General features: G+C 43.3%; 2 protein-coding genes across 3 annotated transcripts in view; one reads left to right on the top strand and one right to left on the bottom strand.

The window, feature by feature from the left end:
* Positions 1 to 457: 457 nt before the first annotated feature.
* Positions 458 to 26,014, bottom strand: SWT1 (SWT1 RNA endoribonuclease homolog). The gene is given in 20 exon segments (XM_053949888.1): positions 458 to 1,531; positions 2,791 to 2,855; positions 3,530 to 3,596; positions 10,976 to 11,104; positions 11,343 to 11,551; positions 12,668 to 12,813; positions 13,534 to 13,672; positions 14,887 to 15,035; positions 15,705 to 15,841; positions 17,051 to 17,144; positions 17,482 to 17,670; positions 19,219 to 19,320; positions 19,449 to 19,578; positions 20,183 to 20,239; positions 20,379 to 20,450; positions 21,376 to 22,114; positions 22,774 to 22,832; positions 24,878 to 24,952; positions 25,794 to 25,904; positions 25,907 to 26,014. Coding segments are annotated over 20 exon segments (2,883 nt in total). The 3' UTR covers positions 458 to 1,425.
* Positions 26,013 to 27,402, top strand: part of TRMT1L (tRNA methyltransferase 1 like) — a 14,236-nt gene continuing 12,846 nt past the window's right edge. For both annotated transcript variants that reach the window (XM_053949891.1, XM_053949890.1), the window contains exon 1: positions 26,013 to 26,163. In XM_053949891.1, the coding sequence (XP_053805866.1) occupies positions 26,013 to 26,163 (151 nt within the window). The remainder of the gene's footprint in view (positions 26,164 to 27,402) is intronic.

The following is a 27,402-nucleotide window of genomic DNA, read 5'->3' as shown; positions in this document are numbered from 1 at the left end:
GGGGGGCCGGGGCCACACAAAGCTGCAAATGCACAACAGAGGTGCAAAGCTGCACCTTCACCTTTAGGGATGAGCCACACTGGTGCTAGGCCAGGTTCTGTGCAGTGGGGCAGGAGCCTCGCTGCTCCAGCTTCCCATGGGAGTGGGAAAACACACCAGGCCCAGGAAATTCCTGCACACCAGCCTCTGCAGGCAGACTTGTCCTCCACAACAGCCCTTCCCAGCCAGCTGCCCAGAGAGCACAGCCAGCATGTGCTGCAGCTGGGCCAGGGTTGGGACACACAACCACAACTCACAGCACCTTTGAGCCAACGTCCCCATGCTGCTCCTGGAGAACCCCCATGGAAACACCCCTGCACAGCCACTGTGCTCCAACAGGAATTCCACCTCACTCCCTGCCACTGGGGCCTGGGCAGGACTGCACTGCCTTGAATCCACAGGGACTGGGCAGAGCCACTCAGAATTAACCACTGTTTAATGTAACAATAAATTACATTTTTACAATCAAGAATTTACAAATACATCCAAAAGTTAATATCAAAATAGACACTTCAGAACTTTGCCAGTCAGCTCATCTCTGTACAAATACATACAAGAAGAGGTAGCATTAAAGGCCTTAGAAAATGGCTTTTGGAAAGTTTCATGGACTTGAAGCAGTTCTGGAAAGCAACCACCAGTGCAGCCAGAGAGGAATGTCACCTGGAGAGCAGGGGGGACCCAGGCCCACCTTCCAGAAGGATGTGGCAAGAGCAGGATAAGGAGTTTCCCTAAGAGCACTGCTAGCAGGTTTCCACTGTATGAAGATAAAGTGCCTGCTTAAACAAAGGAGACGTGCCCTTTTCCTCTGAAAAGGGGTATGGGACAATCACCTGTGTGAAGGCGGGGGGTCTGTTTTGTCTTTAAGGAAAAATAAGCATCAACCTGCTCTTCCGCCCATTCTACATCGTCTCTGAAGCCTTCACTGCACAGGACACACGTGTTGTGTCTGTGGGTCAGTCCTTCATTCCCGGCCTTGCACTCAGCTACTTCCTACCCTTGGGTGACACAACAGATTCCTTTCTCTCACCTGGGACTGAACCAGCAAAACAAACAGAGGGGTTTTCCTATACAGCCATTAACAGCTCAGTTCCTCACAGGAACGCTGGATGCTCAGCAGCACAGCACAGCTGCTAAATCCCATACCAGCCCTGCTTCTCCTGGCTATCCATGGCCATCCAGCAGCACCCTCACTCAAGACAGAACATTCTAGTAGTGAATAGAATTCTCAGCAGAAATCCCAACATTTAATGTCCACGTGAAACTGAGTTTTCCCTTCAACTCCAACTCAAACCAGCACCTTCGAGAAGAAAAGCCGGCAGGGTTTTGGCTCCTCCAGCACTTGCCTGCTCCCCTTGAGGAGGCGGAGCTCACGCGGCTGAGCCCGGGTCAGAGCCAGCCCCGGCTCTCGGCCTCCCTCTGCACGGACGCCTGGCACTGCTCCAGCGTCTGCTCCAGCTGTGCCAGCTGGCAGCAGCCCACTTCCAGCCTCTCCCTGGGAGACAGGAGAGAAAGGTTAGCAGGACACAGCAGAACAGGAATCTTTACCAATACTCCTTAAATTTTCAAGGACGTTTCCATTAAACTCAAGCAGCAGCACTGACGTTTGCACTACAGCTGCTAAATCAGAGGATTTCACATGAGCTCCTTACAACAGCCAACCCACAGCTGAACTCCTGTTCCCTTCTAGGGCAGGTAAAGTGGAACAATTGTCAGGAGACGTCACTGACACCAACCTTCTGCAGAGATTTGGGATTCTGGAAGGTTCAGTTCAACCATCCTTCATACACTGACACATCCTGTACTCCACGCTCAAAATAAGGATCTGGATACACCCCCTTACAACTTAGACCCTTTCAAAAGAGTAATCTCGACCTGATCACATATAAACATGCCCTAACTTCAGTTTGCAAAAGATTCTTTCTCAAAACACCATTTAAAAGCTGCTCCTCAAAAAAGGAAGAAAACCCCAATCAGTGAGTTTCCCAAGCACAGCCTGAGGGCTGCCAGGGAAGTCTCCAAAGCACCTGTTTTACTCTGCTGAGCACAAATTTCCACACACTGTTTTCTTTATGACTGTATCAATACAGGTCTAGAATCATCAACTTGTGGGAGTGAAGCTTTAAAACTATTTTTTATTACTGATACAAATACTGAATGTCTTCCTCCCTGAATAACTTTGTCTCCTGATCTTGCAATCTGCACACTGAACTTCACAGAAGATTCAGGGACCTAGAATGAATCCAGGCAAAGGGAAGCTTTTTAGAGTAATTCACCCTCCAGCCTTTCACTCAGCTGATCCAGGCCAGTGACAGCTCATTCATATCCACACAACAGCAAAATCCAGTTACCTGTCCTTTATTAGCCAGCTCAGAATTATTAAAAATCCATGATGGCATTTTAGAAACCTCCCAGAGCCTGGATTCACAAACCGTCAGTGACACAAATTCATAAAGAAATGAGCCAGAAACCACTGGCAGAGGAAAGAGGGCTCAACACCTCACCTCCATCAGCTGAAATTCACCATGTAGGCACTGATGCCTCAAGTCCAATTTAATTCCTGTCCTGTTATGCTCTGTGTTAATCAGGCATTAAAATTAAAAAGGGAATTTAAAAAATCCCCCATTTATTTTCCCTACACTATTCCTACAAAGGGGGATTTTTACTGACCCAGATGATTCCTCTCATGGTACCTTGGTTAATACAGGTGAAAAAGCTGCCTCAAGCCCCCAGTGGGGTCAGTAACTGGCTCACCTGTAGGGCTCCTGTGAAACACATTCATACAGCTCCTCAGCACTGAATTTCAGGCTGTTATTGATCTAAAACAAAGAAGAAAGAATGAATATAGTCATTCATCAAGTATCACATGTCTTCTACAATTATACAGTAGGAATAGCAGATACAGCTCATGTATTCCCTAGCAGGCTCTCAAGTTGAGACAGTACATTTTAAAAAGTCATCCTGTAATAAAATCTAGTATTACAAATTCCATCCCCATTATCTAACCACTTCTGCACAAATCTAGAAGACCTTCAATAATTTTTCTTCCCCTCTTAAGTCACCCTATAGTTTTATTTACATATACATATATATAGATATATATGTGTGTATCTCAAATGAAGTAAGCTCCGACTTGCATCTATTCCAAAAATATATGTGAAGGCCCAAACCCCAAACATATTTCTCTGCACAGCAGAGCACTGCAAGCCTGAAATATGTAACATATTAAACAGAAATATTATACTGAAAACATTAATTTCAAGGCTTTTTACTCTCAACAGCAAGTCATTCACACCAAGTGAGCACTCAGCAAATCACATGAATATTTCAAATACCTGTTGAAATCCAACCAAAATCTATCTTTATATTCAACAACTAATAAATAAGAGCAAAGAATCAAAATTCTTAATGGAAATACAGTGATGAGACAGGACGCCAGAGCTTGAAATAAAAGCTGTAAGTGAAGTGATCAAACACCAAAAAAAAGTCATACCTCATGTCTTCTGAGGAAGCTATAGAGGGTCCAAATATCTTGGAAACTGCTGGTTGGGGTTAAAATTCTGAAAAAGAAAAGTTTGGGGATGCTTTAAAGCAAGTAGAAAAGGAGTCTATGAAAGAGTTAAAAAAATAAGTCAGAAATCTTCAAGGGAAAAAAAATTACTTGAACAAAAAGGAAATTATGAACTTTGAAGAATTTTCCCTTCCACTACTCTAACAGAATTAAAGAGGTTATTATTTCTGTGAGGACTTTTCTGGAGGCTTTTTCTAATTAAAAATTCCCTCCATGTTTTTGTGAGCCATTTCTGAATGAGGGAGGAGGGAGGAAACCCAGCACTAATTGAAAGCCCTTTGGTGCCCACCAGTGAGGCCCATGGGCTAAGACACAACATTCCCACCCCAGCTTTAACTCATTCCCTTCAGATTCCCACATGCAGCCCAAATGCTGCAGCTCACTTTCCATTTTTGCTACTTCTAATAATCACCAATTCCCACCCAATCCAGCCAAGGGCCAATGGGATGTAGCAGCTGAAGAGAGGTGGCTTTCATGAAGCACCTTGATGGACACCCTTTTCCACAAGGCTCCAAACCCAATCCAGTAAAGAAGCTGTTTTTTAACAAAATTAATTATCCTCATCTATTCAGGCAGATACAATTCAGTTCCACCTCAGTGTAACTTCATTTGCATTTACCAGGAAAAGCAGAACCCTCTTAAATGCTGCAAAATGTACCTCAATATCATCACAAAATTGAAACACAAGTAACACCTTATATATATATTAAGAAATACTGAGAAAATTCTGGATTTTTAAGTCTTACATAGTTAAATCATGATTAAGATAATGAGTGGACTTGGAAAAAGAAAATCTTTTGGGGAAAGCTCTATTTACTTTCCCATGGGAAAGTGCCCAAATTCTCTCCCTCCTCTTGCAAGCTGTAAGCTCCATTTATAAATGAATTAATTAGGAATTGAAAAAAACAGGAAAGTAACAGAATAAGTTTAAAAATACCAGTTAAAGGACCCTGTGTTTGAAGCAGGCTGGAAGACCATGACACAGCACAGGATTTATTGTAGAGTCCACTCTAAAAGCAGAGCGTGAACTGCTTTTTCTCATCATTTTTCATAGGAATTATCACCAAAAATTAGTCATGCATTCTTCCCTCCACTTCCTAAGAAGCAGTACCCAAAATGTTTGCCTTAAACCTGCCAACTACGAGTCAGGAAGGGAACCAACTGGCTGCTCTGCCTAAAAACACCTCAGAACCTTCCCCAGGCACCTCAGCGACAATCGGCTTTGACAGCGGAAAACCCCGGCAGGGAGAAGCTGCCAGCAACCCTCCATGGAAATGCTGGGAATCCTGGCAGCTGCAACTGCAGAGCAGCTCCCCTTGCCCCCCACAGCAGCTCCCATTGCCCCCCACAGCAGCTCCCCTTGCCCCCCACAGCAGCTCCCATTGCCCCCCACAGCAGCTCCCCTTGCCCCCCACAGCAGCTCCCATTGCCCCCCACAGCAGCTCCCCTTGCCCCCCACAGCAGCTCCCATTGCCCCCCACAGCAGCTCCCCTTGCCCCCCACAGCAGCTCCCATTGCCCCCCACAGCAGCTCCCATTGCCCCCCACAGCAGCTCCCATTCTCCCTCCCCAGCAGCTCCAGGCTATCCAGCCCTGCCTATCACACCCAGCACCTGCAGCAGCAGCAGGAGCAGAGCATCCCAAGCCTGGGAGAGGCTGATTCCTCATGGAATCATTCCCTCCAGTCCAGGCAGAAACTGCCTGACTGCTGCCATCAGCCTGGATGCACAAGTGGACACAACATAAAAGCTAAGGTGTTATGAATAATCTCACCCCAAGGCCATCACAAAATGCTGGTGCAAAATCTGTGCATCCCTGCTCTTCCTGCTGTGCCAAGGATACACATGGGTAAGTGATGGGGCTGCCAGTGAAAAACCTGGCCATGGGAGCTCTCCAGAGGAAGGATGGAGGGAACACACTCAAGCATATCCCTGCAAGATCTCAGGTGTATGGACAAACCCATTGTGCCTCCAGCTCTTTGGGGAAAAAAACCAAATTGTGTAATTAATCAGGCAAGTAACTTAATGTTAAATTCTGTACCTCATTTTATGGCCTTTGCTTGGATGATGCCAATGGTTTCTGGGTTTGTACTGTGGAATGAGAAGTCTGACATTTGGCTCCAACTTTTATAGCAGCTCTAAATAGAAGAGATTTGTTGTTTTGAGGAGAGAGCCCTCACTCCATACAGAGCCCTGGGAAGCTGCTGAGGGAAGAGCTGGCACCATAACTCCCCCCACAGATTCCCAACAGGTCAGCACTCATGAAATAGCCTGGTGCTGTCTGCAGCTAGAGGGGCTGCAATACCAGCTCCAGTCTGGGAATATATTTTTCTGTACAAAACTGACACATGCCTGTCTGCAGAGCAGTGATTTCTCAGCATCACTGCTCCCTACTGCTTTCTATCACTTCATGTTCCTTTCATCACCTGTAGCCACCAGCCTGTGCTATGGAAAATGGACTTTTTAAGGGAAGGCATACACTGGGAAAGCTGGACCTGTCTGTAGGAGCATTGATTCTGCCTCCATTACTTCATTAAATCAAGTTGCCCTCGTTTCCATGGAAGTTTCTCAGTGATAAAACGTCTGCCTCAACTACAGAAGCATGTCTAGAGAACTGTCTCTAAATCAGTAATCCATGAAGCAAAGGGCTTTTACATCCAACTGTTCTAAGCAGCCATGTGAACCTCAGCACTACAACACCAACCACTGCTGCTCCTCTCTCCACACTGGTTCAAAAGCAGAGGGTGGAAATCCATGGAATCACTTGGCCTTTCCATCAGCACAGCCTTGCAGAACCACACTACAACACCCCCCATTCTGTACTTCAGCTTCAACCTAGGAACTCCAGTGTGGCTCCACAGAGTTTTCTGGAAATATTGAGCATGTGAGGTAAAGAAGGGAATGTCATAGAAAGACACAAGAAATGACTGTGGACATCTGCCACCAACTGGAGGTTAAATGCTGTCTTGGGGGCAGGAGGGGAAAAGGAGACAGTCACACTTGGTGATTTTATCTCAAGTGCTTCCCAAATCACTCCCAATGTTTCTTTATTTCCTGTCCTGTCACTCATCGGATGCCAAACACAAGGAGTAAGATACAATAATAAACAGAAATGGATAGGAAATAGATCAAAATGTGCACAGAGAAGACCTGTGAGAAAGCAAAGCCTATTTGGAAAGGACCAGAAATGAACTTACCAAGTAGAAGTGAAAAAGCCCAGCCCATAAGCCAAGTGGCAGTGAAAGCAGGCCAGCCTTCCAGGTGCTCCAAGATCCCATGAGGGCAGGAACAAGGGAGGTCTGGTGGGACTCTGTGCAATCCCCTGTGACACCCGGGGGAAGCTCTGCCCCTGGGCCTGTCCCACTCAGCTGTCCCTCTGTCACAGCTCAGGCTGGCAGGGCTGGCACAGAGCATTACCAGTTAACAAACCCAGAGCTCCATCTAAAAGGCTGGCATCTGATGGCAGAAAAGGCAGCCTCACCATTAACAGCCCCTTTTAACCTCACTGCCTGAACATCAAGGAAGCCAAGGTGACGGGACATGGAAACCCCAAAGTTCCCTGGGGCTCAGTCCCAATTCCTCACGGTGCTGCACCAGGGGTGGGGTTACAGCCACCAGCACAGGCCAGGGCCAGCTTCCACAGCAGCCAGCTGGGAAATCCACCAAAGCCAAGCTCGTGCTTTCTGTCCCTGCAGAGATGTCTTGGCCATCAGCCCTTGCTGGCACCCCTGGCTCTACAGGCTCAAAGCACCATGGCTTCTACAAGCCCATGTTTGAAACCTTCCCGCTTTTCAGACTGCTCTAAAGGCACCATGGCATGAGCAGCTGCACAGCAGCACCTCTGCCCTGCCCCTTGGGGAGCACTGCCCACTTCCAGCCCTGTTTGAGCTTTGTTTCTTACAGCTGTCATTAAAATCAGCACGACAGAACATTCCAATTTGGGCCTGGCAGCAGAGAGGGCTGCAGGTTAGTTCAGTTCCAGGTTTCACCTAAATGCACAAAACCAAAAAGATGAAGCAAGTGGTGATTGGAATGTCTGATACTTCTTGAACACGGAGCTAATCTCCATTTTACTTCCAAAAAGAGACTGTGTGCAGAGAAGATTAATGACAGAGCTCTTCATCTAGAGATTTTATTGGGACTTTATGGCAGAAATTATTAACTGACACAAGAGCCTAAGGGAATGAAGACAATTCTCTATTGAGACATCAAGGAGAAGAGACCTCAATTCCTCCACTGACCAGCTGAAAAAATAAAGAGGACACAGTTTCTCTGCATCTGAGGAATTCTGTACTAAAACTAGTATCACTGCAGAATTGTTTCTAAATTATTTCAATTCAGTGATCAGTTCTGATATAGTAACACTCTCCTACACTACTGAAATCTTAAGAAATTACACTTTTAATTTACAAATGTTTACAGAGTCCTGGACTAATTCACATTTTTCCAAACCACTGGGAGTGCAAGAGAAATTCAATTTAGATAAAATATTAGAAAAGGAACTCAGGCTCCTTATGCAGTCAGTAACAGACAAATATTTTACAGGTGACAGCATATTAGTATAAATATTTAGGAGGCCTGTAACTAAGTGTATATGCTATAATCTGTGAGTGATTTTCAAGCTGGCATATGAACAAAAGAATTCTTTTTTAGCCAAGAGATGAAAAGAAAAAAATCCAACTTGAAATAACTGCATCAATTCACCCGAGACTGAATTTTCTTTCTTTCCTATGAACAAGGATTTCTTATCTGAAAGAAACCTGGCAGGAGACATGAAGACAATGTCCAATTCCCTAGGGCTGCATACAGAAGCTTAGAATCACAAGTTCTATTCAGCTGAGGCAATCATCAGCTAATGAAAACCTCTATTTTATTTTAAAGGGTTAATTTAAGAGACCTTAAATAAGGTGCCCCAATTAACTGGTTCAAAATAATACCCAACCCAAACACAAATATAAAACAGCAGTGAGAACACTCACAAATCCTCAATCCAAAATTATTTAAAACCATGTCATGGTTTCACAATTTTACTGGGTGCTTAAATTTCAGAGGTTTCATAGCCTTTGGCCATTACCAATAGTAAAGGTATATAGTTAGAATATGCTAACTGTACTGATTATTCTTCATTTCAGAGCTGAAGGCCATCATTGCTGGCATGCAGAATTGTGCAATACAAACACCACTCTGCTACCAGTGCTGTTAGAGGAAGAAATCAGGACAAAATAAAAAAAATCTGCATAGTGTTACAGAAATTACCAGAACAGGGTAACATGCCAAAAGCTGTTACTGACACTTCTTCAATGAAATAGCTTTTTTTTTTTTTTTTTCCTTTTCTGTACCTGTATTTGTCATTAACATGTTCTGGGCATCAAGCACCACTGGTGTAGTACTTTTTTATGATTAAGGGTACCATTACATTTATCTCAAAAAGCATTATCATGTTTTTCTAGTTGTTTTTAACAATCTGAAAATCTAAACTTTTAAACATAATTTACTGGTGAAACTTCCAAATTTTCACAAGATATTTTCTCTCTTCTTTGTTCTGGACAGCAGGGAAGAGAAGGTACCACAGAATCAGCTGTATTTTATCACTAAAAGCTGTGTTACCTCCAAATATTGAAGACGGAACTTTCTCACTATTTTTTCTCCAGTGCCTCCTTTTCTGCAATCATGCCATCAGATTAAGTCACTGAGAGGCATTTTTTCAAAAATCAAGAAAAATAAATATGCTGCAAGGTCATTTTAGAGCAAAATGAAAGTGAGGTGTCTCTGCCCATGGCAGGGGGTAGAAACAGATAAGCTTTAAGGTCCCTTCCAACCCCAACCATTCTGATTCTATGAAAACTTCTGAATTTTTGCTTTAATACTTTGTAATATTCATAAAACTTCACTGAGACATTAACCTGGCTCCTGGCTCTTTGGAAAAGCTCCTCAGAACTCTCCAAGTCCCTTAAATCCCTCCACTCAAGGCCAATGCAGCAAATGCTTGGTGCAAATTCTCCCCATTTCTTGCTCCACGATGCCACCTACTGCAAACCTGCACATCAGAGCAGGCATTTCCAAAATGTCCAGGAAAACTACTCCATTCCAACAATCAGCCTGTGTATTTTTATTTATTATTAGGAGCTTTTATTTTTACAGAGCTCTCCCACAAAGAAAACCAACAGTTTTCAATGAAACACCTCTGCAACACAAAAATAACCATTCTGAATATTCCATATTCCCATTTAATCTCATCCACCACATCTATAAACTGATACCACAGGATCTGTTGCAAAAACTTTAGCATCAGAATGAAGAGAGCAAAGTTTAGCAGCAGCCTACTTTATTGAAAGAATTTCCTTAGAGGGAAAAAACCCCACCACCAATAAATTGAATCCATCAGCACTCAGCTGCTCAAGCTCTCTTTTCTACCCATGTTTTTCTGCTTCTGATTTTACAGTATTTTGATCATTTACATTTGAAAGAGAAACTGTAATTCTTTGAATGGATCTATTATTTCACTGCCATGAAAAAAGGACTAAGCCAAGACAACACAGGAGGTTCCTTATTCTTCCTGAAACTTCCAATTTTTTGTGCTGTAAAAAAAAAAACTGGAGGGATGGGGCTCCCCCCCTGCCAGAGGCCAGGGTTAGATGGACTGTTGGGATGGAATCCTTCCCTGTGAGGGTGGGCAGGCCCTGGCACAGGGTGCCCAGAGAAGCTGTGGCTGCCCCTGGATCCCTGGAAGTATCCAAGGCCAGGCTGGATAGGGTTGGAGCAGCCTGGGACAGTGGAAGGTGTCCCTGCCCATGGCAGGGGTGGGATTGGATGGGCTTTAAGGTCCCTCCCAACTCAAACCACTCTGAGATTCTGTGATTCTATGAAGACAGAGGGAATATTATCCTGCCTATAGAGAGAATACAGGTGACTGTTGTTTTTATGGCTGTCACGAAGAGCACTCGAACTGGGAACAGCAAAGCCCCAAAACTTTACATCCTTCACTCTACTGGAACTTTGCCCGCATCTGAGTGGGCCTCACATTTGAAACATAAATGCCCTGAATTATTCAAAGTTCCTGCCATCAAAACCGATGTATTAATCATAATCATTAACAGCTCCAGTTACACCTGAGCAGAGGTGACTTGCTGCTCAAACTGGAAAACAAATCCCAGGCATGGAAGGCAATTCCCTGCAAGAGATCTCCACGTCTGCAACACTTCCATGATCTTTTGCTACCAATGGTTCAAGGCAGCCTTGACAACAGGATTTTTACTGCAAATCATGTCACCAAGCACACTAAAATAAAGAGTGGTTTGGTGCTGAAATATTTCAGACTTCTGTGACTTCAGGTGCCTGTCACACATTTTGTGCCCAGCTGCAGTGCTCACCTGCCAATGCCCGCACGGATGTCCTTCACTGCTGCCAACAGCTTCTGCAGGCCCAAAAAAGCCTCCTCAAACGAGGCCTTGGCAGCCATGGTCACTGCACTGGGGTCCAGCTTCTGGAATAGCTCAATACTGAAATTCAAAAGAAATAAAGAAGAGACAGGAAAGCAGTTAATAAAAAAGCTCTGACATAACAATTTGCATGCTCCCAACTTTTGTGTGACAGGTTGTCCAATTTTTTTTTGACCAATTTTTTTTTTTTGGTTAATTTAGATTAATTATGGACAAAAAAGCAGAGTTTCCAAAGTGTGCTTGTTTGAAATTTATCTAAGGTTATGTGTTAGTTCAGAGCCCCTTTAGCAAGCTGTACCTGTACAAATTCATGGTGTTCCAAACACCTTCCAGGACCGACCAGATTTCCTGGTGCCTGTTTTCCTGAGCCACATGAAAGCTGGGCTGTAGCTCTTTTTCCTCAGTGCTTTGCAGATTAGGCATCGTGGCTTCCATTTTTTCACACGCAGCATTTTCTGAAAGAACCATGATGTCTTCTGATAAATCCTGCTCACTGTCTGCCCTCACCTTATAAAACAGTTCAGCAAACAAATAATCAATGTATTTGGTTCCTAACTTCAGAAAACCAGAATCTACACACTACAGATTTTTTTAAAGCAATGCTCAAGAAATCAAGACTGAACTCTTTGAGTCACCTTGGTTACAGTCTCTGCATCCAAAGCCTCTCTTGATAGTTTGGGCTGGAAGGGACCTTAAAGCCCATCCAGTGCCACCCCCTGCCATGGGCAGGGACACCTTCCATTGTCCCAGGGTGCTCCAAGCCCTGTCCAGCCTGGCCTTAGACACTGCCAGGGATCCAGGGGCAGCCACAGTTTCTCTGGGCACCCTGTGCCAGGGCCTGCCCACCCTGACAGGGAGGAATTTCCTTCCTGACAAGTTTTCAGACAGAGCCTGATTCTTGTGACAGCAGAACATCAGGTTCAGGACTGACTGCATTGCACAGAGGTCCCAGCACACGTGACTCCTGACCTTTCTTTCCCTTTCATCCTTTTCCAAAGACACCAAGAACTCTTTACAGCTGTTCTGACCTATCTTCTTTCCCATAAATCCAAATATTTCATTAATGCTCATGACTCCAGTTTTTATGTCATTACATACAGAACTGACAGTAACCATAAACCAAGATAGTTGGAATTTCCTCCACAGCAACTCAAGAGCTGAGCTGGGAGTGAAGACCAACTTCTGAGAACACAAAAGGGGCCAAGGACAACCACCACAAACCATGTGATACAAGGGAGTCCCTTCTTCAGCTACAAAGACAATGAAAGCTGAAATAACACACTTAAGATGAGCAGTATGGAACCCATGTCATAAGGAGAATCAGAAGTTTAACCTCTAAGGCCCATCAGGTACAAATGCAATAGAAAACGAAGATAAAATAATGGTTTTCAGTCACCATTTCAATTCTAACACATTTATTAGGGAAAAAAATGTATCAGCAGATATTCACTGCATGAAAATAAAAGTTAAAGTCAAGGTCTCTTCATTTTGAAAACACCCCAGAAACATTTCCTAGAGTAATCAGTGGAAATGATGGGAAAAATTAAGAAATCCAAGCCAGGTTTGGAGCACAGAACAACTTGAGGATGGGGTGAAGTGGATAAACACCAAAGCTGCCCTTACCCCCTCGAGGGTCTCACACAGTTTTGCCACTTCAGCATAAGCCTGGGGCAGGACACCGTTGTAGTCTGACCTGCAGCTGAAAGCATGGAGCAATTTTTTGGATTCCTGTAGTAGGATCTGCACTGTTGAGGAGTCAAATGGTTTATCTGATGTTTAGACATTAATGTAAGAGGGAGAAAAAAAAAAAAAGTAAGGATTTAACAGTCTTGTCAGGCAACTTTAATACTCAAATACCTAGATTAACAGAAGCATGTGAAAAGCCTAGGAAAATGGTTCAGAAGCATCAGGTACAACAATCCCAGAGAAACATGCAAGAGATTGCTCACTCCTTAACCAAGTCTTCCAAATTTATCCTGGGATCTTGCATGAGGATCAACTAGCATATCTAAAATAATTCTGCAGAACAGCGATATCCCAAAGAGGTAGAACCAAGAAATCATATGATATCCTGAGTGGGTAGGGACCCACAGGGATCATGGAGTCCAACCCCTGGCCCTGCACAGACACCCCAACAAGCCCACTCTGGATCCCTAGGAGCATTGTCCAAACACTCCTGGAGCTCTTGACAGCCTTGGGGCCATGCCCACCACCCTCTTGTGGGGATTTTATTTTGGTTAACTAGTATTTAAAACAAACCTCTCTGCCCTCACATAACATATTAAATATCCTTTGCTCCTCCATAATTTTTTTGGTAAATGCAGATAATTTGGTCACACATAACATGGGGGCAAAGGAAGGAAAAGGATTATTTGGTTTTTAAAAATAATTCGGACTTTGGTGACCATTAATACACACAGTCAGTTCCATAACTCAAACCGAACACGAAGGCTTTTTACAAGTTTACCATTAACTTTCTCAGGGCTTACCTGCATAAAGGTGTTTAGAAAGACATTCAATGGTTGAAAGTAAACTCCTTGGTACCACATAACCAAAAACAGCCATCCAGTGTTTTTTATAACATTTCAGCAGGTTTGCTAAGGTCCATGGTGGCTTCAGATAGAGGATCTGGAAGAGAGTATATTATAAATTCAAAGGCTGGTTTTCATTTAGACATATTCCTATACATCCCACAACTGCTCTGTTCTTCAAGAATGTGATGATTTGTGACTGCTGAAGGAGAAATTCAATAAGACCATGTCCAGATTTAAACAAGTTTATCTGTTAATAAAGATTTGATTCAGTAGCACCATGGGTTAAACAGTGGTGCTCATTCAGAAGTAATGCACAATCAGTCTCATGATTTGTGGTTCCCCGTGCCTCAAAAACTCTAAATACTTTTGATTTATGTCAAAACTGATCTAATGAGTTACTTGTGCACAAAAGCCAACAGTAACAAGAACAAAAAGAACAACAGTAAATATGCCTTTGATTTTCCAGTACTGTTACAGAGTAAAAATAAACACTGTGACTATTTACACATGAAGTAACATACGTGTATTGCAAAAAACTTGAGAATTCACTACTATCAAGTGAAACCAGTGTTTGAAGATATGTTTTAAGAAATTAACTAAGTGAATACAGAAGTGATTAAAAGCTTAGCAGCTAATCAGGGCAGCTTGGGAGACAACAGTCATCCCATGATTTTGGGGGATTTTTAAAGCCATAGAGGCTTATCTGCAATAAATTTAAAGTTTTAACAATGCCCCAGCAGCTATAAAATGGAATCTAAAGTAAAGCATGGACAATTTGAAAGTGCCTTGCACATGGGTATTTATCTTCTGCAAACCATACTTTTTCAAGTATGTTCAGAGGTTCTCATTAGTACCCTTGTCATTCTGTATCTGTACTGGAATCAATTTAGCTGTGAACAGTTTCACAGTGGGAAAGAACAGTTCTGGTGGGGAAGAAATGCCTGCAACAAATGCCCTGATATTATACAAAACATGATGGAATGATTTCTTGCAGGATGTACTTACAGTGCAGGGTTTTACTTGAGTAGAAAAGCTGAAACAGATTTTTAATGCCACTAATAAAAAGAACTCTGAAACTTCACACTGAGAAACCAGCAGCCCTGTTACTGTCTCATTAAAATATTGCATGTGTTGCACACTAGTGGTCAAACAGGATAATCTTGCTATAAAATGAAATATTAGAAGTGAATACTGAGCTGTTCCCTGTCAATGATATCAGGGACCTGGATGACTTGGGCTTGGCTTGGCACAGGTATTAAGAGCAATAAAATACCAAGGACATTCAAGCAAGATGATGTAAGAAACCACCTCCATCCACAGGTTTCCAAATGCAAGTTTCATTTCAGTCTCCAAAATACAAGACAAAGCTTCTCCTAAGTTCTTTTCAAGGTCTGGAAGCACATTTGGGAATTGTGCAGTAAAACCAGTATCACCTCTTGTCTTCTCAAATTCTGTATCTGTCAAACCAATGACACAAAAGGTATTTACTGAAACTGAGTTTATATCTAATTCATGTTGATGGCACATGAAGAACTTGTCCCCATAAATAAAGACAGACTGCACCTTGGTTTATAAAGCAGATGTGCTACACCTAATTAAGTTTCAAGTATTTCTAGTTATACCCACTTGTACTGTGTATTTTTAATTAAGAGCTACTAACCAAGAAGGTTTATTTCCCCAGAGTATTACTCATTAGTGATCTTACTCTACATTTCCTTTTTCCTTAAATAACTTAGATCATATACAGCCAGCAGCAAGCACAAGAGGATCACTTCTGATCTCTGAGCTGTAATTGTATCTTTGGAAAAATGAAAAAAACCTTCTTCATTCCCAAAAAGTTCAGGACTCCCTTTTAAACTACTCTAAACACAGGAAATTAATGCAGTGTTTTTTTCTATAAAACAAAAATACATAATATTTGAATTTCCTATAACTCTGAGACAAATGGTTTAATTAACATCTCAAACTTTCAGAAAACCTTTGAAAAAACTTTCCCCAAACAAAAAACATTCCTAAGGATTCAAAGCACAGGAAAACTGAAGGTATAGTAGTAACTGTTCTTCCTCTACACCACTGATTTTTACAAACTCCATATCCAAACAAATCACCATATTCCACAGACTCACCCTGCTTTGGCTGCTGCAGCTCCTCAGAGTTCTGGGGCCTGTTTGCATTCACATTCTGCAGAGCAGTGACCAGATCAGCTTTGCAGAATGCCTTGACCTCACTCACAATGGCTTTATTACACAGATTTTTATCATCCCTAGAGAATAATTAATTGCTGTCAACAAAGGAATAAAAGCAGCACACTGTATTTGGAAAACTTATTTTGTGTACTTCATTATGTAGATGAAGTTCTCTTTCTCAAGCAATTAGAAGCAGTTCAAAAATTAAATCAGAAAATTAAGTAAAAATGAGAAACATACTGAGAAGTGTTTCAGAGTCTAGGTTTAAGAAAACAATAGCTGTAATTACTACAGCAGTGATTACAGCAGTGATGCTTAGTTGCTATGATCTCAGAAAGCAAACCAGGCAATAATTCTAAGACAGTACTATCTTATTTGATGGCTACAGTTGATTCTCCTTGTTGAGACCCTTTTTAACTATTCTGCTGGCCAAATCTTTATCCCAGATGCCACTCTGAGGTTCTGCTCCAACAGAACTACTTTAGAAATCCAGGACAAAGTTGCATCCCAGCACTTTCTCAAAAATTCCCATTGTTTATATTGGTAGAGGATAAAGGGATTTTTGGATGAAAGCCAGTTCTGAAGTCACCTCCTGTTTTTTGATCAGTGAAACCTAAAATCACCATCACTACCCTATGAATACTGTGACTGAAATGGCATTTTCAGCAGCCACCTGTGTCAGCTTGAACAATCCAAATGGTGCTCAGAGTTTTAACCCCACTCATTGAACAGTGCAGGAACTGGTTCTAGCCAAGACCAGAGCAAGTAAAGCCAAGGAGTATTAGTCCTTCAAGCTGGCTTCACCTGCTTGTATCAAATTCTGAATCAATACCCAGAGGTCAGCTGTTATCCTCACAAACAGGAACAGCAGCAAATCCATCTCCAGCTTCCCTCTTTCTAAGATTAACCCATTCACTGCTTCTGCTCACATGGCTGGAAACAGAGATAAAGTCTCTAATGGGATCTCAATCTTTAATTCACATATTTTTTTTCTATTTTGTAACTTCAGCAATATTTTTTATGAGAAACCAGAATAAAATCTGAGAAACCTATGTTTAAACAAGTTTTAAAATTGAATATTGAGTAAACTGAATTCTATTTCAGGCCTCAAGCTCAAGCTCATGAAGGTGATTCCATCTCCAATTGTAGTAGTTTGTAATATCCTTCTCCTCTAGCTTTTAAGAAGGTGATTGCCCTTCCAAGAGCTTACTTCAGAAAGTGCTCTTTCTTTAAGCCCTGATTTGCAAGCAGTGTGGCAGGAGAGCTAAAGGCAGCCAGGAACTCACGTGCACAGGACGACAAGAGCTTGTGGGAAGAGCTTCTGGTACTGCAGGCAGCACTGCAGGACGCGGTCGTCGTTGTTCTCGTTGCTCAGCCCATCTGCAAAGGCAGGGCAGACCCAGCTGAGGGATGTGGGCACAACTCAGCCTCACAAACACTCAGAGCACTCATGGTGCTCTTTGTACATTTAACATTCCCCACACAAGGACACAAGTGTAAGGTGAAAGTGAGAAACAACTGGTAAAACAACAGACAGTGGAGACATTCACATGCCACAGCCTTGGATATACTCTGAAGGCTGCTGTAAGAAATTAGCTCATTTTAATTAGCTAACAGCAGAGTGAAGAAGTCCCTATTAAACTCAGAATTCTAAGGTTGCCACTAGGTGATGTGCAAGGATGAAGTACCCAGCACAAATGGATTGCACATGTATTACATATTTTTTGAGAAGCCAGCTGCATGGATTGCCCCCACAGTTTGGAATCCTGGCTCTTGAGACACTTGTAGATGAACTGCACTGCAGGGATAGCTTTGTCCCGAACATGCTGCAGCATTTTCCCCTTCTTCAAGTTGTCCAGCTCTTGTAGGACGACCCAAGGAATTATTAATGTAAGTCTGTCAACTCCTGGAAAGAAAAAAAACACCACAAATAAAAAAAGGTATTTGCAGGAGCGACACAAACTACTACAGAGAACTTTCAATTCAAGCATCATATTTATGCAAGTTCACACCTTTTTGCCAGTAATTTTCATAATCCTTGCTTGAGAGAATCTAGCATTTGAAAAAGAGCTGAAAAAGGCTGACTTCCCTCTTTTAATCTAACCTCAATCTGGCACTACACTGATTACATAGAAAAGTGACAGTACCAGAAAAACAAAAGGGAGACACAATTTTAATCAGCAGAATACTTTGACAACATTAATAACACATATTTGCACCAGTTATCTTGGCACACACCCACTGTAAGATGTTGCAGCAAGGTGAAACAGCAGCTGGAATACCAGGCTGCACACACCCAAGTGACTACAGCATCACTGTGCCAAAACAAGCAGCAAAAAAAAAAAAAAAACCAGCAAGGGCTTGTGTTCTTTGCCAACCAGCACTCCTAAGCCAGGAACAGAAAGTGTGGCTATTGGACCATGGTTTTATTTGTAGGTAAGTATGGCCTGAACTTTAAAGCTTTTATGTGAAATACAGGGGTAAATCAAAAGTTTAACAACTGTTCTGTTGATCTCCCCATGACAAATACTTCAACTGTTTTCTTTCTCATTCACATTACGAGAACAGAATTTTGAAAAAAATGCATTAATAACCACCTGCTTTACCATAAATAGGCTGGGAATCAGCAGCCTTCTCAACATAGTGGGTCTGGTGCAGGACCAGACACTGGGAGTTGCAGTATTCTAAAAAGGCATCTCAGTCTATGTAAGACAGCAGCATTCCTAACCTGGGAGGAGAAATACAGCCTGACACACTCCTGAAAATCTCTCAGGCCCTAAGGAAAGGTATTTTCCAGGTGGCTAGGATAAGTGTATTCATTAGCTGAAAGCATCAAAGCACCCTAGGCATTCTGACTGTTTCCAGATGTGCCTACCAAGAACTGACAGGCACAATCCTAATCCTGCAGATATTAAATAACCAACAGCTTCCCAGCAGATTAGAGGCAAATATTAAAGCCAGGGTCTGCATTCTGAATTCCTGAGAAATTACTCAGGAATTTCTGCCACCTTTATCAAGACAGAAACAAAGCACTGACTGACTGCTCAAAGCTTTTTCCATTGTTTTATATTTCTAGAAAAAGAAATGCTAGAAGTAGACTAGAAAACAGAGTTATCACCAGTAAGGGGTTGAATGCTTAAATTATGTTCTTAGAAAGTGCTAAGGCTTATTTACTGCTAAGAATTCAAGCATATTCCTGGGAGTATCTGCCATGATTCTCTGCAGGTACATGGGCTGTAAGCACAGTAGGTTCTGCTTCCACAAGTGAGGTTTCCCTAAGATGCAGCTTGTCTGGGTTCACAGAACCAGGCTCTCAAGTGTGTGCCTTCTGCCTCTGCATGAAACCTGCTGCCTTTTTAAGGAGCCCAGGGCTTGGTTTCCTTCAGGTAGCCTGAAGCTCTTACAGCATCTGTTTTTCTTACAATATCTTACTCATCAGAACATATTTGCATACCTGGTATGTCCTCAGATTTCAAGGATCTCACAAACTCAAGGTGACTAATCATTATATTTGTGTCAATCACCACTAGGATGTTCAGACCAGAACTAAAGGCCCCTAGGGGAAAAGAGGAGAAAAAAGAGAAACCAGCAGAAAGAATCAGTTGTGTGCTCCCTACTCAGACCATCAATAACTGTAATCACTTGTTGCAACTAGAGAGCAAAGCAGATCCAATCATGACATACCAGCAGAAATATTTAAATCCTGTTCTGGAAGATCTATCTCCATGCTTGTAAGTTCTCCACAGGTCTGTACTACAGACAGGGCCATCCTCTTCTCCACACGAGCAACGTGCAAGTCTTCAACGATCTGCATCTACAGTGAGAAAATGGGCATGTGTATAATCCAATGGAAGGAATCACTTCATAATTATTCCCCAAAAAGACATTTTTGCATTAAAGCTGTTAAAATTGCCTCAAAATGTCTGAAAATTTTTAAGTCAGTACAGGAAATGTAAATCCATGAGAACTTCTACATATTCTCCAGTAAAAACATCCAAAATATGGCCTAGAAAGATTTATGACCTTTCTACATGGTATTCAAAAACTTTGCTGTTTTTTTTTTTTTTTTTGCTAAACAAACTGCAAGTTTCCTAACAGGCACTTCTTAAAAAATATGTCTCTCTTCCAACTAAAAAGTTAGAGGATGAAAAATGAGATAGCTGGAGCATGTGAGCAACTATGAAGGCCCTTTTGTTGCATATGGTAACAAAAAGACACTCTTTATCTCAGAAAGTTCCTGATTAGCAGCACTTCAGCAAGTTTGCTTAGTTTTTAAAATAAATGCTCCACATTTGAGTGTAGATCATGAGTCAACAATGCCAAATACTACGAAAGGTCATGGAACTGTCCAGTTACACAACCTTGGTGCCCTTGGTCTTTAAGACAACACAGAAGTGTTAAATGAAAGCATTACCAACCTCTTGGTCTGTTTCTGTGTTCTGACTGTCTTGAAGGGGTGGAAAGTCTTCAGAGTTCTGTAGGGAGAATTAAAAACACCACAAACACACATCCTACCAATATCACAAAATATCAAGGAATACTGAGGTAAAAGGGATCCCCATGTCAGGAGTTTTGGAATACAGCCCTACCGTGTTAAACAAGTCCCTCACTCACCTTTGGGACAGGCACAGGCTTTCTGACCTCACCTCCCTGATAGGAGTCAGATGTGCAGGGGTCCTCAACATTCTAGAAACAAGCAGGACACATGCCTTAGAGGGCTTTTTAGAGAACACTGGGTACTCCCAAGTGAATAGGGAACATAAACTACAGTTATTAGCATCTACAGTATCATTTTAATAGGGCTTAGATGCATGGCTTTCTTTTAAATAAATAACAGTGGATTACACAGCAAATTCCATCTGAATATTAACCCCCCACCTTTTCTTTTAAATTGAAGGTGCTTGACCAGGCTGCCCAGAGAGGTTGTGGAGTCTCTATCCTTTGCCCTGGGCAATGAGCTCTGGCTGACCCTGCTGGAGCAAGGGGGCTGGACTGGATGACCTCCAGAGGTACCTTCCAACCTCAACGACTCCCCAGCTCTGCCTGTAATACCTCCTAGCATACACACAAAATGCTCACACTACCCTAACAAAAACTGGAATCTCCAAAGATGCTGGGTATTTTCTCCAGAACAACAGCAAAAAAAACCCCATGCTCAAGATCCAGCTTGTGTTTGGCTCTTAGAAACAAACCTGTCACAGATAAAAGGGAAATTCTGCAGCACACATACCAATTTAATCCCACATCTACCCCAAGCTCTCCTGGCATCACTGCACTAGCAATGCTCTGTCTGGCAGCAAGTTTTCATTGCTTCAGTTTATTCATTCAAAAAAAATGAAATAACCGTATCAGCTCAAAACAAAAAATCAGCTGATTTATACCTAAACTGAAGTATTCCACACCCCCAGCAGCAAAGCAAAGCCATGGAAGCATCTGTGCAGACACAGTCCCAAGACCTTTACTCTTCTGGTCTGTTTAACATTTAGCTGAGGAACATGGAAACAAGGTTTACATTAGGATCAGAAAAATCCACCTAGTTAGCTATGAAACCTGGCTGGATTCTGTAAGAAGACAGTCTGCTCATATAAATCTGCCATTAAGTTCTCAATACCTGCTTAAAACACAATGCTGTGGCTTCCAAGTCTCCTTCTTTAGCTCCTGAGTGCTCAGGAGCTTTAGGAGAACGAGTGCCGTGTTGCTTGCGCTTCCGAGATTCCCATCGTGGTGGAGCTTCGGATGAGGAGTGTGATGATCTGTGTTTACTCGTGCACCTCTTTTTCTCTGCAAAGTCCTTATATTCCTCTTCCTCCTCTTCTTCCCAGAAGCTAGATAATGCACTTGACTCCTTACTGGCAGGTCTATCACCATGCCCAGTCCCTGCAGAGCTGTCAGGCGGCTTTTTGGGAATTCTGACATCTTCACTCCGCTTTTTTGAGCCCTCTGCCTTTTTATGTGGTACCTCATACACAGAGGACTTAAACTTTTCTATCATAGCTTGTTCTGCTTTTAGCTTGAGTTTACAGAGTTCAGCTTTCTCTCTCTTTTTCTTCAGTGCCTTGTCCCTCTGAAGTTCAAAGCTGTGCCAGAGCCTTTTTCCTTCTAGTCCATCAAAACGATGCCTTTCCTTGCTGGTAGTTACCACATCAGGAGTGCGGGTGGTTTTGCCATGTTTGATTTCTTTGGCTTTAAACTGGATCACAATTTTCTTCTGCTTTTCAGTTTGAATTGAAGAACCATCCGGGCTTTTGCTTCTCTTTGGAGATTTTTCCTGGGATCTTCCATCCGCATCATGGAAAGCACGAGAACTTCGGTGTCGCTTCTTCTCATGCCCATGTTTCTCTGGTTTGGATCTACAGAAACATGATCAAAAAAGTAATGTAATTTAGCTCAGTTAATGGAAAAGAGCAACAAAAAGGGCACCTGCATTTGAGACAGAACTAAGCATTTATGAGCACCATATTCCTAAATATGAACGTGAAGCAACTTTGTCCTTCAAAATAGTTTGATACGGCATTTTTGGATTTATCTTTCTCCACTGTACAGCCATTTTAGCTTTAAGAAAATGGAGAAAAAGCTTTTTCTGCATTCACTGGTTTGAGAGACACCCTACACAGTTGAGTTTCTTCTTATCACAGATAAGTTTAAACAACAGTTCAGTGATAAAGGAGGTGTGTTACCTAAAAGGTCAGCTTGGTCACATAGCACCAAAACACACAGCTTTCAAACTGTTTATCCTGCACTGACTGGGGAACTTGGAAAAGGAACAACAGAGGGGAATATAGTAGCATTCTACAGAAATCGTGAACTATATGAAAAATTATTAGGAAACTTACTTATAAGAGCAGAGAAAATACTCAGTAATTACATTTACTGTACACTAGGTTTAAAATATCCAAAGAAATACCATATTTTATCTGGTGAACAGGTTGAAAAAAAGTCTTCAGCATTAAATGGCCTGTGATTATTATATTTTTAAATAGTTCTATTTAATGACAGATTGAGAATTTACCTCTGAAGTTCTGTTTCCCCTTTCGCAGTATGCTTGTAAGATCTTGTGTCTTCAGAGTTCTGAAAAAAAAATTCAGGGGCTTACAGAGGAAACTGCAGTTGGAAAAAAAAAAACCTTCATAAGACAATGTCAAAACTGGGTGGTTTGGCTGCTTAGAGAAACCCTAAGGTCAAAGGGTGCCAAGGATGTGCATGCAAAGGTAAGGGTGCAAAGGGTTTAGCAGCACTTCATGATTTAATCATGGAGCACTTTAATGCTTACAAAGTGATTCAACAGGGTCCACTACAGCAGTGACAATTACAGATCTGAGATAGTAACATTCCTACCATGATCAATTCACAGGCACTCACTCAGGTAAAATCATGTGTCCACTTGTAGTTTTTATACATCTCTGGGTTATTTTCCCAAAACCACAGCGGGGTGTAGGAAGTTACAAAAGAGAACAGTAACACATGGATTATTTGGATAAGGAAACTCCAGACAGTTCATCCTTTCACAAATAATTCACCCCTTCAGTAACTGGGGCCTGCTGATTCAGTGAGGCCATTAGGTCACTGCTGCAGTGATTTTTCCTACCTTAGCTGGTTTATTTCCACACTGGAGAGCACTTAATGCAAAAATCAAAGGCTTGCAGAAACCAGGGGAGTCCTAAATTAAGGCAGTTCTGAGAACTTCTGCCTGTGGTTTGTTCTGGAGCTGCAGGACCAATACCAGCAATGCAAAGAACAAACAGAACGCCAGACAATTCCAAAGGCTCCCCCTGGGAACATCCCCCTGCTGTCCCCAGCAGCTGGAAAGCAGTGAAGGAGCTCCCTTGGGGCAGGTGGAGCTCATGATGCTGCTGAGACAACTTCTGGTGATAACAAACCCATTTCCAGCTGCTCATTTCTCCCTTCAAGGCCTATTCCCCAACAACCATGAGTTTTCATGACATTTCTAATATTTCTTTTCAACCTATCTCCTCCTCCTTTTCTCAAAAGTTTTCACTTAATTTAATTATCATAAGCAAATTTTCTTACTGTTCCTCTCCTCCCAGCACAATCAGTTTGGGGTATAAGACACCTCCCACCCATGCTGGGATCACTTGCTCCTGTCAAGAGATTTCCTTGTCTTTTTTGCTGTTAAAGCTGTATTCTTCAAACTGGTGAGGCATTAGCAATGGCAATAAGCTACAGTATGAGGCTTAAGCCAAGTGTTTACCCTTTGTATTACAAAAGTAAAAAAAAACCCATACAATAAAGGATCTTAGGATAAGTTAATTTTAGAAGACAAATTGAATAATAGTAAGGAAATCAGGGCAAGAAATAACAGTTACAAACATTTGACTTTGAACAACATTTTCTCTATGATCAGAAAACTTCTAACATCAATAATTCCATTCATAAGGCCGTAATCATGCTCATTTATTAACAGTTGCAAAAAGTTGTTGAGAAGACAGTATTTATTTTATACGTATTCCTTGAAAAATCCAACAGGGAAAAAATCTAGCAAATTTAAGTGTGGATTTAATAAACTACTGATTTATCAACTGTGTATTGCACTTCTGAGAGCAAGTAACTTCTCAGAAGTGGACATAAACAATAAAAAAAAATAGGAAGCTACACACAATTATGACCAAAAGGTGACAACTCTGGTAGCACCTGCATTTTAAAAGTGATTCAGTGAAACTGACTCACTAGATACAAGTATGCACTAGAATATGCTGAGAATTTTGGTCATTAATTTATGTCTCAGTGGCTACAAAGAAATGTTTGAGTCGCTCACCAAAAGTACAATTTGTGATTAATTAGAAAATTAGGATATATGATCCAAGACACAGAACAGTCCAAGAAAGCTGCACTGGTTTCAAGACCAGTATTAAACCCAACTTTCCTCAAACAGAAAGATATACTGAAATGAAAAAGTCTCTTATTTTCTGATACCCATACTACTCACAGCATCTGAAGAAAAACACATTTATCTGCCCAATTCAACCCTCCTGCTGCTCTTTATGATGCTGTCTTGAGACTGGATTCATCCTTCTACCACAAGACTGCTAAACAATGTTTCCTTGAATGTAGGAGGTTGAATTAAGATATAAAAGTAATAATATTTCTGCTCCTACTTTGTCATCCTGGCCATCCAAAGAGACTTCCTTTCCAGATAATTTCTTCAGCTTCTTTTTAGACATCTTCAAATCCTATGAAAAAGAAGTGTATTGTCTTTACTGCTTGTTTGAAGTTTTTAGATCCAGATGAGATAAAAATAAGTTTTAACTGCACAGAGAAAAATACTTTATAATAGTCCTCTTTTGTTTTCTCATTACAGAGCCACAGCAGATATCAACAGGGTTAATTAATTATTCACATCTGAGGGGAACACCAGAGCAGAAAGGACAGCAATTACACCTCCCCAGAGACACCTATTTTGTACCAGCAATCAAAAACTAGCATTCTTCAATACTAAGTCGTATAAGCAAGTTTTAAGACCATCGGACATTGTCAGAGGCTGCCCAGGGCGGTGTTAGAGTCCCCATCCCTTCAGGTGTCCAAAGAAGGCCTGGACGTGGTGCTCTGAGCTGGTGGGGATCGGGCACAGCTTGGACTCGATGGGCTTGGAGGGCTCTTCCAGCCCAGCCGAAGCTGTGACTGTCACCTTCGGCCCGTCCCGAGGATGGAGGAGTTACAGGAATGACAGTGACATCCCGCAGCAGCCCCGCCACACCAACAGCGCACACAACAGGAAGTTCAGGGGAGCTGTGGAAGGCTTCACCCGGAGCTCCCAGCGAGGCGATGCCCAGATCCCGGACCCGAGCAGGGGAGCCCGGGCCCGGCTCCGCCCTGAGGCGCGGGCAGCACCGGGCTCTGAAGGAGCCTCTCGCGGGGGGCTGAGGGGCGGCAGCCTCCTGCCTCACTCCCTCCGAGGGGACAGCCCGGGGGCCCGCAAGGCAGCCGGGGCGCTGCCAACACAGCTCCCCTTCCTTCCGTCCATTTCCCTTCCCTTCCTCCCTCCTCACAGGACGCCGTGCGGCGCCGCCTCACCCCGCTCGGCCGCTCCCCGGCGGGCCCCGCGGCTGTCGGGGCCGTTCGGGCGGCTCGGGCCGTGCCCGGCGCGGCGGCCCCGCTGCCCCGGCCCCAGCCCCGGCCCCGGCCCCGGCGTGGCTCCTCCTCCGCCGCGGTGCGCGCCGGGCCGGCCCGGGCGCGCCTGGGAGGTGTAGGCGGAGCTGGTCTCTCTCGGCGTGCGGGCTCCGCGGCGGGAACATGGCAGCGCTAGAGGCGGCGGAGGCAGCGCTGGAGGCGGCGGAGGCAGCGCTGGGGCGGCGGCAGGAGCAGAAGGAGGAAGAGGAGGAGGAGGAGGAAAACCATAACCATGACCATGACCATGAAGGCGGCGGCGAGTCGGCGGCGCTCAGTGAGAGCGGGCGGGGCTCGGGCGGGTGCGGGGAGCCGGGCCCTCAGTGCTGGGGCTGAGGGCGGGCGGGAGCCATGCGGAGCTCGGGCGGGTTTGAATTTACACCCCGGCCGGGTTTGAATTACAATCCGGGGCCGCTTCCCGTCTCTGTCCGCCTGCGCCGGGGAGCCCTGGGAGGCGCAGGCTCCCGGTTCTCCCGTTTTCCCAGCGCGGTGCGGGGCCACGCGTGTTCCCGCCGGGCCTCGCTACGCTGGAACCCGCGCTCCTGTCGCTTCTTTCTTCCCCAAACCTACCGATACTTTGTCTTTGGGGATCATTTATTATTCCATGAGGTCCCCTGGGGAGCCCGAAGTGCGGCGTGGGCCGCGCGGGCTCAGCCGCGCATCTTTCCTCGCAGATTTTTAAACCAAAACGTGTTTGCGCCGTGTACTCCAGGACGAGCCTGCTGGAGCAGGGAGGTTGGACCGCCGTGGTCCTTCCGACCTGACCCGCTCTGGGATTCTGTAAATTGGTTTTGCTGGGCTTCCAGCTCCCCAGGTACGCCTCGCTGCCAGCCCTTTGCTGCTGCAGCCTTACGGTTGGCGTGAACTGACGCTTCTAATTAGTATTTTCTCTCGTGTAAGTGTACTTCAGGCTCTTTGAAGAAGCGTTATTCTGTTTGTGTGTGATCAGTGATTCCTGGTGGGCATTTAAAAAATCCTGAGGTCTGGGTTCGGTAGCAGCCTGCCTTTCTTCATCATTCACTGTGCAATTTTACCTCTCTCCTTCTACATGTACATATTAACTAGCTTTTTTTACATATATGCATATTATCCTTTTCAACCATTCTGCACGTGCTCTGAAGATGCAGACTGTCCAACTCTGCTGTTTTTTGACACTGCTGCACTCTTGCTATACATTTTTATAACTGTTTCCACTTTCCCTGCAACTAATCAATAGTTGTTAGGGATTCCTTACTAAACTTGCTTTTACTTACTCGTTTTATTTCTATCTTTATATTAATAAAACATGTAGAAACTATCACCAGGAATCCTGCAACTTTTCAGTGGAGCAGTAGGCTCCATGCAAATCTTTCTTAGGGGAGTTGTCATCTTAAAACAGGTCTGTGAGAAGCACAGCAACAATCTCTTCGTAGCAATGCACCTCCTGATAGATTTTAAAATAGGTAGAATAATTTTACTCTGTGCTTCTGTTTTTTCAGGTTTTTGAGCCCCTGTCTTGTGGTATTCCTGCCATTTT

Source organism: Vidua chalybeata, chromosome 9, assembly GCF_026979565.1.
Source record: "Vidua chalybeata isolate OUT-0048 chromosome 9, bVidCha1 merged haplotype, whole genome shotgun sequence".
Classification (NCBI taxonomy): domain Eukaryota; kingdom Metazoa; phylum Chordata; class Aves; order Passeriformes; family Viduidae; genus Vidua; species Vidua chalybeata.
The sequence above is the reverse complement of the archived record's forward strand: the minus strand, read 5'-3'. Positions and strand labels throughout refer to the sequence as shown.